Source organism: Chiloscyllium plagiosum, chromosome 7, assembly GCF_004010195.1.
Source record: "Chiloscyllium plagiosum isolate BGI_BamShark_2017 chromosome 7, ASM401019v2, whole genome shotgun sequence".
NCBI classification, from domain to species: domain Eukaryota; kingdom Metazoa; phylum Chordata; class Chondrichthyes; order Orectolobiformes; family Hemiscylliidae; genus Chiloscyllium; species Chiloscyllium plagiosum.
The window spans coordinates 47,852,081-47,866,134 of NC_057716.1; the positions used below are offsets into that span (position 1 = coordinate 47,852,081).

The 14,054-nt window shown below is 37.9% G+C and overlaps 1 protein-coding gene across 3 annotated transcripts in view; it reads right to left on the minus strand.

Annotated features, from left to right (window-relative positions):
* Positions 1-8,625: 8,625 nt before the first annotated feature.
* rapgef4a (Rap guanine nucleotide exchange factor 4a) overlaps positions 8,626-14,054 on the minus strand; it is a 291,278-nt gene continuing 285,849 nt past the window's right edge. For all 3 annotated transcript variants that reach the window (XM_043693617.1, XM_043693619.1, XM_043693618.1), the window contains 4 exons: positions 13,158-13,245; positions 12,831-12,895; positions 11,969-12,023; positions 8,626-10,117 (listed from right to left, as the gene is read on the minus strand). In XM_043693617.1, the coding sequence (XP_043549552.1) occupies positions 9,990-10,117; positions 11,969-12,023; positions 12,831-12,895; positions 13,158-13,245 (336 nt within the window). In that variant the 3' untranslated portion in view covers positions 8,626-9,989. The remainder of the gene's footprint in view (positions 10,118-11,968; positions 12,024-12,830; positions 12,896-13,157; positions 13,246-14,054) is intronic.

A 14,054-nucleotide genomic window follows, 5' to 3' on the forward strand; every position in this document is an offset into this window, starting at 1 on the left:
CCTCCTGATTTCCCTCTTAAGTAAACTCCAACTGCCTTTATTCTCTTCTAAGGATTCATATGATCTATCCTGTCTATACTTGACATATGCTTCCTTCTTTTTCTTAACCAAACTCTCAACTTCTTTAGTCATCCAGCATTCCCTACACCTACCAGTCTTTCCTTTCACCCTGACAGGAATATACTTTCTCTGGTTTCTCATTATCTCATTTCTGAAGGCTTCCCATTTTCCAGCCGTCCCTTAACCTGCAAACATCTGCCTCCAATCAGCTTTCAAAAGTTCTTGCCTAATACCGCCAAAATTGGCCTTTCTCCAATTTATAACTTCAACTTTTAGATCTGGTCTATCCTTTTCCATCACTATTTTAAATCTAATAGAATTATGGTCGCTGGCCCCAAAGTGCTCCCCCACTGACACCTCAGTCATCTGCCCTGCCTTATTTCCCAAGAGTAGGTCAGGTTTTGCACCTTCTCTAGTAGGTACATCTACATACTGAATCAGAAAATTGTTTTCCTTCATAGATTGGAAACAGTTCCTCTTTCTCTCGTAGCATCCATATCAAGTTTCCACTTAGAATTTTCTGCTCCAAGCAGAACAAACCAAAGTTACTTTAGACTGTCCATGTGACTTACTCCAGGGATGAGGGATTACATTCTGTTAAATCCCTTATGTACCTTCTCCCAAGCCTTCCTCTTCCATATACATGGTCTCTAGCACTGGGGACAGTACTCCAGCTGGGGGCAAACCTCCAACCTTTTATAATCTACACCTTTGTAATAAAGCTCAGGATTTCACATGCTTTATTAACTGCTTTGCTAACCCCCTCTGCCACCTTCAGACATTTGTGCACAAATACTCAGAGATCTCTCTCTTCTTGCATCACCTCTGTAATTGTATGATTTAGCCTGTATCTTTCCTCATTCCTTCTGCCAAAATTCACCACCTCGCTTTTCTATATTTAATTTACTCTGCCATAAATCCCTTCACTCCACCAGCATGTCAATGTCCCCACGAAACCTATTACTATTATCTTCATGTTTACTGTATCTACAACTTTCATGTCATTGGCATGTTTTGAACGGTGGCACAGTGGTTAGCACTGCTGCCTCACAGCGCCTGTAGACCCGGGTTCAATTCCCGCCTCAGGCGACTGACTGTGTGGAGTTTGCACGTTCTCCCCGTGTCTGCGTGGGTTTCCTCCGGGTGCTCCGGTTTCCTCCCACAGTCCAAAAGATGTGCAGGGTCAGGTGAATTGGCCATGCTAAATTGCCCGTAGTGTTAGGTAAGGGGTAAATGTAGGGGTATGGGTGGGTTTCGCTTCGGCGGGTCGGTGTGGACTTGTTGGGCCGAAGGGCCTGTTTCTACACTACACTGTAATGTAATCTGTAATCTGTAATCTCAAGTCCTCATCACTCTTCAGTTATCCCCACAAACCTTCTGACAATCCTTTTACTGTTACAATGCATACAGAGGACTTTGACTTCTGTATTGTTAGCCACAATCTATTCTCCTATTGTATCTTTCCCTATTTTAGTTCCTTTTCCACTTGTCCTCTGTGATTTTTATTATCAGCCTGATTCTTCAACCTTGAATGATCACGCTAATGTCTTTATTGTAATTCACTTGTGAAAATTGTACCAAGAATTTAATGCCACTTTTCCACAAAAACATCACAAGTGTATAACTACACAATTAAGCCACTAAGATGATCAATTTGCCCAACAGACAGCTATTTGGGACAAAAGTAATTCATATCTGGTTTTATCATTAACATTAACTATTTATTGGAAACAAACTTTTCTCTAACAATTATAAAACAAATGGATTACTGCTTTATTACTAAGTTAGCAACTTTAAAAGCACAAACACACAGACTTTCTTTCACAAATAAAACAAAAATAATGTTTTGATAGAAATAGGATGGGTGGAAAAATATAGATATGGAAAATATTATTGTCCTATGTACCTAGGTACAGTGAAAAGTTTGTTTGCATGCAATATAGGCAAATCATGCAATATAAATTACATAGGGTAATAACACAGAATGAGGAATACAATGTTACAGCTGCAGGGAAGGTGCACAAAGAGCTCAGTTCTGACCAGAAGGGTGGAATGAGTTAATTCTCACAGTTCTTTAGGTTTTTAACAAAGTTGGCACAAGGTTGACTGTGGAGCAATGTTCAGTCTTTGATTCAGGTGGACCTAGATATTCCTCTGAATTGAAGTCCTTTATTCAGAGCCTATAGATGATTTGTTGAATTTTCTTCCACTCACAGACAGAGATGGTGAAAGGTGTTTCTTATTTGCAGGCTTCTGGATGTCTCTGGGTGCCTTCAGAGTAAAATTGCAACTTGAAAAGCAAACCTAAAAATCTGTTGATGGCATTTTTTCCTTAACTTATCCTAGTGCCACATTATCTCACAAAGAATCCTGCTTGCTGCGCTGCAAAAAACATGGGGCTGAATCTTAAGGTTTCTTTTGACTAAGTGTGTTTTCTACTGAGTTTTTGGAGGGCTTTTCATTGCAAGATCAGGGGATTTCTTTTGTCATACATCAAAAGTCCTACATTAATTACCAACTCCACCTCTATGGCATCTCTCATGGTCAATTGCAGCCCCATCTTATCATATGCCTTTCAAGTACCTCTCAACAGGTATTTGCTGAAAAAGTGACATCTATTACACTTGCACCATCAGTGAAAAGCTACTATACACTTACACAAAAATTGACAATCAGCATTGCCCCTCACTGGTAACGCCATAGCACAGCAGTCCCAAATGCTCGCTGTTATGACATTTAACTGACACTTCCATGCATGTACAAACCCATTCTCTCACTCTAGTCACACTTCAACCACCGGACTCAACACTTTGCCCGTCCTTTTATTTAAATTTACTTGTGGAATGTGAGTGTCATTAGCTGGCCAGCATTTATTGCCCATTCCATTTGCCCTTGACTAAAGGGTGGCAAGCTGACTTCCATATGCTGTAGGGTGACCTAACTGCCCTTTGTCCCATTAACAGTGAAGGAACAGTGATATATTTCCAAGTCGGGATGGTGAATAGCTTGGAGGGCAATTTGCAGTGTTCACGTGTATTTGCTGATTTTGCATTTTTAGAAGGAAGTGGTCGTGGGTTTGGAAAGTGCTGTTGAGGGATCTTTGGTGAATTTTTGCAGTCATCTTGTAGAGAGTGCACACTGCTGCTACTGAGTGTTGCTGGTGGAGGGAACGAATGTTTATGGATGTGGTCCTGAAATGTGTCAAACTTCTTTGTTGTTGGAGCCAAAGCCACATCTTGTCTGGACACCCTCTAAGACAGCACTACCTTATCCCAATGCTTACTGTAGACTCAGAGTTATCATTGTTCAGTGGGGAATAATCACATACAGACAAGCAGTTGGACAAAGGCAAACATGAACTTTTGCTTACAGACAGCAAAAAGAAAAGCAAATAAAACCAACAGAAGTTAAAGTTCATCCCCACATTGGAGGCAAGATTTTTGGCATCATGACCAATGAATACTTTACAGTCTATGATGGTCTTCTGCATCTATCTCTCAGACATTGGAATTGGTATTAATGAAGCCCTGTCTGGCTTATAGCGCCTGAAGCAATTGACCTTTCTCATGAACAGCAGCAGCCTCCTCCTTCCCAACATTCTCGTTCTCCTCAGAGGATATACCCAATCCCCCATTGCCCCCCCGCCAATTCTTCAGGATCCAGCATGCTGAACAATGTGGTGCTGGAAAAGCACAGCCAGTCAGGCAGCATCCGAGGAGCAGGAGAATCGACATTTCAGGTAATGAAGGGCTTATGCCCGAAACATTGACTCGCCTGCTCCTTGGATGCTGCCTGATCAGATGTGCTTTTCCAGCACCACACTTTTTGACTCAGATCTCCAGTCCTTGCTTTCTCCTAGGATCCAACATGCCGACTTGTTGCCTCCTTCAATTGTACAGAGCAGAGCATGCCAGGATCATGCAGCATACCCTTACCAGATTACACTGGAGGACACACTCCAGGCTTATACGAGACAGGTATAAGCAGTAGAATACCATCTTCAATAGCTGCTTTGTCTACTTCACCAAGTCCCTGTCAATGCATGGGCAGCATTTTGTCTATGCTCCACGTCAGTAAAAGGGTTTTTGCATTGAATCATGTGCCATGAATGCACAGGTAGCCCTTGACCCCCATAACCTGCCTTGGAAGGTACTTGGACCCTCAGAAGCAAAAGATACTTAGAGTATTCCAGTATGGAGGAATCATGAAGCAGCTAAGATAACATCCAGGAAGTGATAATGGTGATCACAGATCACCTGAACATTAATGAAATGGAACTCCTTCATGTTGATGAATTCTGCAGCATTTTGATATGGCCCTCTAAGTGTTATGCATGTCCAGTCCAGCAGTGTGAAAAAATTTGATGCAATAAGATTGAATTAGTAAACTCTACCAAAATAATCTTGCATTTTGAGTTTTAACATCCCCTATAAAAGCTAAGAGATTATAGTTTGTGTATATTAATGTTTATTTGTAGTTGTGACAGGCAGTGACTACAAAATGTTAAAGACTCAATAATAATCACAAAGTCTTCTTTTCCAGTTTAGAGTTCTTCCTCGGATACCAGTTTAATTTCTGGGTAACCCACTGTTATACATGATTCCCAAACAAGACTGTACCCACTTCCAAATCAGTAGCATTTTACAATTCACATTTAGAAAGGGTTATAAAGACTTAATTTAAACAAAAACTGTTAAAAACTAGACTCAAATGAAAAAGAGTGGTTTTAAAGACCGTAGATTTACAAGAATGACTACATGTTTTGAAAATGAAGAATTTGATATTTATTGTAAACTCTTTTTGTTTAGCTGTGGATTCTAAAAATATGCAGACAGAGGCATTGTTTACAAGTGAAGCTGGTTGATAATTGGTCCCAGGTCCACAAACCAATAACAAAGCTTCTCTACCTGTCAACAAGGTGATTTGTTGGCAGGTAGCTGAACAGCTTGTGCTGTGAGCAAGATAGTGAGAGAGACTAGTCAGACCAGAAGATAAATCAGGTCAACAACAGCCAAACAAAAACACTCCGTTCTCTGCAATATGAAAACCAGCTCATCTTTCCTTCCACAAATACTGCATTCACCCCATCCATGCCTCTCATGATCTTAAACATTTCTATAAGGTCCCTCCCTCAGTCTCCTGCAGAAAAGAAGTCCTAGCTTGTTCAATCTCTCCCTATAACTCAGACCATTGAGTCCAGGAAGCACATTTGTAAATTTCTTCTGTATTCTTTTCACTTGAATAACATTCTTCTTATAACAAGGTGACCAAATTGAAGACAATACTCCAAGTGTAGCCTCACCAACATACTGTTCAACTGCAACATACATTCCCAATTTCTATACTCTATGCCATGACTGATAAAGGCCAGTGTGCCAAAAGCTTTCTTCACTGCCCAGTCTACCTGTAACTCCACTTTCAAAGAATTGTGAACCTGAACTCCAAGATTCCTCTGTTCCACTTCACTCCCCAAGGCCCTACCATTCACCATGAAAACTCCGACCTTGATTTGACTTTCCATAATGTAAGACCTCACATTTCTCTATATAACTTCAATTTATCATTTCTCAGCCCACTTCCCCAGCTAATCAAGGTCCTGCTGCAATTTCTGATAACTTTCCCCATGATTCATGATACCTTCTATTTTAGTGTCATCAAACATACTAATCATGCCTTGTACAAATCATGATATAGATAACAAACAGCAATGGGCCCAGTACCAACCCTCGAGGCACTCCACTAGTCACAGGCTTCCAGTCCAACAAGCATCCTTTCACTATTGCCCTCTGCTTCCTACTTTTCAAGGCAATTTTGTATCCAATTTGGCAGCTCGCCCTGGATTCCATGTGATCTAATCTTCCACAGCAGCCTACCATGTGGAACCTTATCAAAGGCCTTACTGAAATCCATATAGACTACATCTACCATCCTGGTCAGTTCATCAAAGAATTCCAACAAATATGTGAGGGATGATCTCCCACTCTCAAAGCTATGCTGACTATTCCTAATCAGACCCTGTCTTTCCAAATGCAGGTATATCTTATCCCTCAGAATCTTCTCAAGTAACTTACCCATCACAGATGTTAAGCTTACTAGTCAATAGTTCCTATGCTTTTATTTGTAGCCCTTCTTGAATAATGGTACAACATTTGCTAACCTCCAGTCTTCCAGGACCTCACCGGAGGCTAACAATGATACAAAAACGTCAGGGCCCCCGCAATTTATTCTCTAGCCTCTTGCAGTGTTCTTGGATCTATCTGGTCAGGACTAGGAGATTTATCCAGCTTCGTACATTCTAATACATCCAACATCACCTTGGCGATATGGACTGTCCCCAAGGTATCACCACTAACTAACCCAAGTACCCAAGTTTTCATGTCTTTCTCCATGGTAAACACAGGAGAAATATTCATTGAGGACCTTGCCTATCTCCTGCGGTTCTACACATACATGTCCAGTTTGGTCCTTGAGGCACTATATTCTGTCTCCAGTTATTCTTTATCTTTTAATATTCTTTATCTTTCAAAGAGCCTCTTTGGATTCACTGTAATCTTCTCAGCCAAGGCTGTCTCATGCCTCCTTTTCACCTTCCTGATTTCCTTCTTCAGTAAAGTCTCAAATTCCCTGTAAACCTCCAGGGATTTCCTTGATGAATTAAAGTATGAATTTGCTTTCATTACTCTATTTACTTCTTTATGCGAAACGTACGTCAACCCATCTGGTTTAGGAACTAACACTACTGGTGAACTCTAACTGCTTTGGCTTGGATCAATCAGATGACTTCTGATCAATCATAACTCCCAGCATGTTGATAGTGAGGGGATTCCGTGATGGTAACACCTTTGCATTTCGAGGTGTGATAGTCAGATTCTCTCTCCTTTTTTGGAGATTGCCTGATTCTCCAAACTTATGCCAGTGGCAAACTATTTATTATTTTTAAATACAGCTAACCTGAATAGGAGGACATGACAGGTGAACAGCAGTTTACTAGGACATGCAGAAAAGTCAAATTTTGTAAAACATTTCTTGTATTCAGTTAAAAGTTTATTTTTCCGTAATTATAAATCAATACTGTAGCTGACCATTAAAATTGCACAACATGAATGCAATGCGTGTTTTAAAAAACTTTTACAAACATGGAGCTGTTTTCATTCACTAATATAAATCATGTCAAAATGCTTAAGAATTGGTACATTTTATTATTAAGATTAATGTGCAAAGTTTTGTTTCAGTCGATTTGCATAATTATACTCTCAAATTCAGGCAGGAACATGGGGCACTTTACAACAGGAATAGGACATTCTCGGTTTGTGAACCTTAACGCGACAAGAATAATTAAAAAGGAACTGTCAGAATATGGTGTGGAAAACTAAAGAAGAAATGTTTTGAAGTGTTGTACAGTATTTTAGTGCATTGGCACATGTTGCCACAAAAATAAACTGGGATTAAGATACAGACAAAAGAGGGAAAGGAGATTTCATAGGTCGCCTTGAATTTTCAGACAAGTGTTGGTTCAGTCCAGAACCTGGCATTGTTTGATGGTGAATAAACTAGTGATTTTACAACAAGTTGTTGAGAGAAGCTTTTGCTCTAATGCCATTTGCACAGTCCCCATTGCATTATTTCTGCATGCCTGGATGGAAGCAGAATGGTGAGGCCAGAGCTAATCAGTATTTTAACACTGACAAGGGAAAGAACAGTTACAGAGAGAAAGTGAGGGCTGCAGATGCTGGAGATCAGAGCTGAAAATGTGATGCTGGAAAAGCGCAGCAGGTCAGGCAGCATCCAAGGAACAGGAGAATCGATGTTTCGGGTATAAGCCCTTCTTCCTGAAGAAGGGCTTATGCCCGAAACGTCGATTCTCCTGTTCCTTGGATGCTGCCTGACCTGCTGCGCTTTTCCAGCAATACATTTTCAGCAAAGAACAGTTACACAAGATTTTAAGTCTAAAAACAGTTGAAATAACCTTGTTGGAAATTTGAACTCACTTTTGGTTCCTATTCAAAATCTGGAAAATCAAGATGTCTGTTTACACTGGAATTGTTTGGAAGGCAAATAAATCATTAAATCATAGTGGTGCACTGTGCCATTCTTGTATCATAATTAAACTTCTATGTATGTGTGGTATATATGAACTGCTAAAAAAAAATATGTGCAAAAGGGAAAAAAACTCCACAAGCCTTTGTTCCATATTCCTTGAACTGCTGAAATAAAGTGAATTCGAGACAAGCAAATCAGTATATTTTCTGATTCGGAGATGCCGGTGTTGGACTGGGATGTACAAAGTTAAAAATCACACACCACCAGGTTATAGTCCAACAGGTTTAATTGGAAGCACTAGCTTTCGGAGCGACGCTCCTTCACAATCACCTGATGACGGAGCATCGCTCCGAAAGCTAGTGTGCTTCCAATTAAACCTGTTGGACTATAACCTGGTGTTGTGTGATTTTTAACTAAGTATATTTTCTGTATTAGATAGGAGAATTTAATTGGCCTAACATTTTAAATCAGTGTTGATAAATGGCAAAGCAACAGTTTATTACCGGTTTACAAGAAAATAAGCTATTTTGTAGAAACAGCTTAATTTTTATTTGATTCGAGGAAACATACCATTGTCACATTTGTTTTATCCGAGCAAACATTAGAGACATTTGCTGTACACATAATAACATTATTTATAAACAATGAATACAAGGCAGTGAACATTTGAACTCTAACAAAAATGTAACTTGATGTAATAGTTAGTTGACAAATGTATAAACATACATAAATTAAACAGAAACAATAAATTAAATATAGCAACACTTTTGGCACAGTATCAATTAAAGAACGTTCACTGATAAATGTATTAAGCTTTTTAAAAAAAACAATTTTATATTTGCTTAATAGTGCTAAACAAATAAATCAGCATTCAGGGATTTCCACAGATTTCTGTAACAGGGTGGCTGTGTGTCACAATAACATGATGTTTGATACTTTTTTTCAAGTGTCTGGAGGCATGCATCCCTGAGGGTTGAGGGATGGGGATGGACAGAATATGATCAGAATTTTATAAAGTAAATTTGGTGCATTCTGGACACATTTTTCAATTTCTAAATCCAATTTTGTTTAGTTGAAAATAATTTTGAGAGCAGAAGTTACAAAACATCCTAAAAAGAATAAAACTCTGGTGTCGAGGTGTGCTTGCGGTTAACTAGTTGGGTGGTGCTTAATTAAACGAGTGTGTTACTAACAAGCACAGCAGACTTCCACACCATGTTATCGAGAGTTGGTTGGGGCAACTAACACTTTGAGGTAGCACCTTCTAGGCAAACAGGACATGCCTATATTCACTCAGCTTTAAAGGTTACACTGATTTTATATTAAAAGACTAAAACTTGATTATAATACTAACAAAAAAGGTTACAGGAAATGCTGGAATTTGTTCCACAATTTTATCTTGTGCATTTTGTGCTGTTTTCCAAGTTTTGACCTAAAGTGGAAAGTTTAGAAATACCTTAAAAAGAAGTAACAATTAGTGAAAATATCAAATATTTTGTGCCATCATCTTGAAACAAAACAACCTGCTTATAGAATCTGAACAAATGTAACTTGTTTTAAAGATTTAAGGATCAACTCAGTGTGCTTAAATAGGGAAATTCTTGGCACAAATTCTTCTGCATTGTACACATAAGAATCTAAGTAAAAGAAAACTGTTCTTTTAATAGAGAAGATATTTTGGTCATTATGAAACACATTATGAATTCCAAATCTTGGAAAAGGCAGGTATAATAACTGTAACATGGACTAAAGCATTCAGAATGATCTTCCTCTGGAATGAAGGTAGCTAACTTACCATCCAATTTCAATAATTACTTTTATTACAAACCACACAGCGCCCATTGTGCTGAAATTCAATAAATATTTTCTTTTATGGCAGTGAAAAGCTATTAGGATCGCCGTGGTTCCAACTTGTGAGACAACTGTGATAAAGTTCTCTGATTGTCAATTACATTAAGCTGTCGAACATATACACGGACATCCTGATGGTTCTTGTTTGCAAGTGATGAATCTGGATCTGGTAAATAAAAATATTGTTAGCTGAACAAAATGACAAAGGACATTTAGAATCAGGCAGATATATGCAAGAAATTAAGGAAGCAGCAGGAAAACTAAGTAAAAGGAAGTGATTGAGTGGTATAAGAGAGTACAAGTATGTTTTTTTTTCATCATTGGGACTGGCTTGGATGGAAAATATTAGATTTTTCTAATCCTGTATATTATCCTTTCAATTATTCAATATATAATACTTCTATTATTAGAAGCACAAACAGTATATTTGCTTCTGTCAGAGTGGCTGCTGTGGACCTTCCACGTCGTAATGAAGGAGATGATTACACTCTGAATTCCATCGATTGAATGAAGAATATTTCAGTTGCTTAGCATTCCTTTTCACTTTGAAAAATGGAAGAATTGGCAGAGGATGTTTAAAAAAAAAAATGGTCACTGCCTGCTGAGGTGACTTAGCTCAAACTTTCAAAGACCACAATTAAGTGAGCAATCTCACTGAAAACAGGTGAAAGCCTTACTGAAATATTTAAATTAGGGTTCCAAAGCAGTTGGTTCCCAATACAATGGTCTTCTCTACCTGCTTCAGTTGTCCTCCCTCATTTAATCCCTTACTTTGACTTGGCTCAATGGAGTAGAGCTGGATCTCCCTGAACACTTGATCAGTAGTGAACTGCCTATGAGTGATTGTTGAGCAAGGACAATTTGCTGAAGGGCCTCTAACTAGTACCACTGGATTACCAGTGGACAGATTTCTCCTTCCATCACTTGCCTCAAGTAGACACAAAGTGAATATCACCTTTGAGTATATTGTTATCATTTCTGACAATTAGAACTCCCTTTAGATTTCAAACAGTTGAATGAGATTTTTGCCATTCTTTATAACTTCTCTCCTGAAGAAAGGCCAATAGGTAGAAATTCAAAATACTATTTTATAATCTCATTTCTTTCTACATCTTTTTCTAAATTGACAGACTGGTACGAGCTCAGAAAAGAAACAAAGTATCTGATAAAAATTAATAGTGCATGAAGCCCATTCTCCTTCAGACCACACTTATCCCCAGAAACGCATCAAGCTACATAAAACGTATATTACAAAAACATTTAAGTAAGCTGAAATTAATAAATTTAACTGGACCAAAGCAGAATAGTATTTTGAATTTCTACCTATTGGCCTTTCTTCAGGAGAGAAGTTATAAAGAATGGCAAAAATCTCATTCAACTGTTTGAAATCTAAAGGAGTAAGCTGAAATTAATAAATTTAACTGGACCAAAGTGCATTCCGGGTACTTATAAAATTGGGAAATGCAGGTATCTGAACTTGGTATGAATTACATTAGTCATTAGGCCACAAGAAGAATAAAGTGAAGGGGATAAAATATTCATTTGTTGAATCATATGAGAAATGACAAAAGATTGTAAAATCATAAGGCACCTTTCATTAAGAAGAAAATGGTTTGCATGGACAAATTGGATTGCCAAACTAATCCCAAGATTAAAGGAGAAAAGATCTAAAAGGTTTGTTGAGCTGATTCGGTGGAGGAGTTCATTTGTTCCTGCTTCCTTACTGTGAAATTAACTTGTAAAGTCCTTCAGGAACTGAGAAGCAGCCTATTTTCTTCTCAAAATATAGGATCCCTTCACACAGCTGGTGGAATAAGTATATTAGTCACCACTAGCTGGAGTACACAGTTTTAACAGCATTTATAAATATCATTTCAATCATGGTTATGGGTTTGGATCTCTTCACTTCTAGCTCCAGGAATCCTCAAGCAGAAAGTTAGAAGAGTAACAAATCAGAGCAGGAACATGAGGCCCTGAATACCTGGCGTTCAGCTCATATTCAAAAATATTGACTTACTGAAGGGCTGACTTCTGCAGTGTCTGGCTGTCCTTACTGAGTTGCCAATCATATGCTGAAACAAAAATAAAAAGAAAAATTTAAGTCATGAGAACCACTAATATATATAAATCTTATTGAATATCCATTTTGTTATGGATGCTCATCTTCGAAAAAAACTGGTTTTAGAATCAATACAAATTTTAGTGGAACATGAAGCAAGAGCAAAGGAATTTCAATGTCTGATTCACCTGTGCACATTCTTTTTGATGTAGGAAGCATCTAAACTTTGTGCTGCTTGCTAATTTAAATGATAGTAGAATGCAGCAAGGGAATGGCAGGAGAGGAGGGAAAAATCAGCAGATTTAAATACTCAGTTTGTAAAATACGGACAACTCCTGAAGAGGAATCACATATTAAATTCCAGATAGGTTTGTTCCTGATTGGCACTGCATGAACATGTAGCCTGAAACTTTAGGAGCTGAATTCTCCCATATCCCATTACACAAAATGTGATCCAATGACCTATGCGCCTAGACTTTTATGACACACAGGTTTTCTGCATTGGCCTCCTCTCATCCCCCTTCATCTTTTCCAATCAGTATATCCAATTTGAAAAGTCTAGAAAGGTGTTTGTGAAGTTAGCTGTAGCAGAAGGTACAAAGTAAATTGAAAAATGAATATAGAATCTTCAATATTTGATACTGAATATCCCATATGAAGAATGAAATGCTATGCTACACCATTTAGTATAAATAATAGCATAGAACACTAAAAAACACATTTAAAAAAAACCCAAACAATTTTAAAGAGTCGAAATAGATAATTTGCAAGTGAAAATTCCTTTCTGTGCTTTCCCCCAAAAATATATCTTGAAGCTTACCATTTTTTCAAAATTGATAAGGCTATCCCTGAGTGTATTGTTGCCTTCATGGGTAAATGTCATGTCTGTGAAAAAAGAAGCAATCAGCAAACAATTTCTTCCAATTGTAAAAGACCTCAAGCTGGCATTACATTCTTCACGCATTCCTGAACTGATTAAATTAATTAGGGAACATGACTTAACCAGCTTTAGTTAAGTATTATAATTATTGCTTATTCTTATTTAACTGTTGTGGATGAAATTATTAAAGCAATAAAAACAATCTATGCTTAACAGCTTGATAAATAACATTTGCAATGCAAAAGGAAGGAAGTATGATTGAATTACCTTTTATAAGTAAAGGCATGAAGGGAATGATTGGTGGCTCCAGTTTGGCTACTGTAAGTCTGTATGCCCTATGGTTCCTGGAAGGATCCTACAGAAATTTTTTTTAGTATTTAATAGTCATATTGATTAACTAACTGCAGCAAGTATTCTCAACAGATTTATGTTAAGTGGAATACAATTTTTTACGTAAGTATAAAATAAATACCACAGCTTTAAACAAAGATGAATTTTCAAAACAATGATGATTTCCAGGAGGTAGAAACCCCCCCCTCCAAAATATGCTATATTCCTATTTAAAAGGCCTGTATTTATTAAGAAAATTAAATATCTACACTGATTTTTGCAGCACAGTTTTTGCTGTGCTTGGTCAAAAAGATTGTTAGAAACAATACTTTGTGCACACTTAAAAGATGAAGAAAATTTCAAGTCCCACTTCAGGACTACAGGACATAATCCAGCCTTTCAACTACTGCAGTGCAGATGGGATATTATCAAACATATCATCCCTAATTAAGTTAATAAATAAGCATCATCAGCTTTCAAATGAATGTGAAAGATCTTAATATGCTATTTCAGAAAGTCTCACCAACATTCAACCAATATTCCAACACAGATTATCTGGCCATCTGACTATTGTTTGTGGTAAATAGTTACATGACGATTTGCCTAAAGAACACCTCAAAAATAATTCATTGATTGTGAAAGAGTTTGAAGCATGATGGGATTTTTAGATTACATTACAGTGTGGAAACAGGCCCTTCGGCCCAACAAGTCCACACCGACCCGCCGAAGCGTAACCCACCCATACCCTTACATTTACCCCTTACCTAACACTACGGGCAATTTAGCACGGCCAATTCACCTGACCTGCACATCTTTGGACTGTGGGAGGAAACC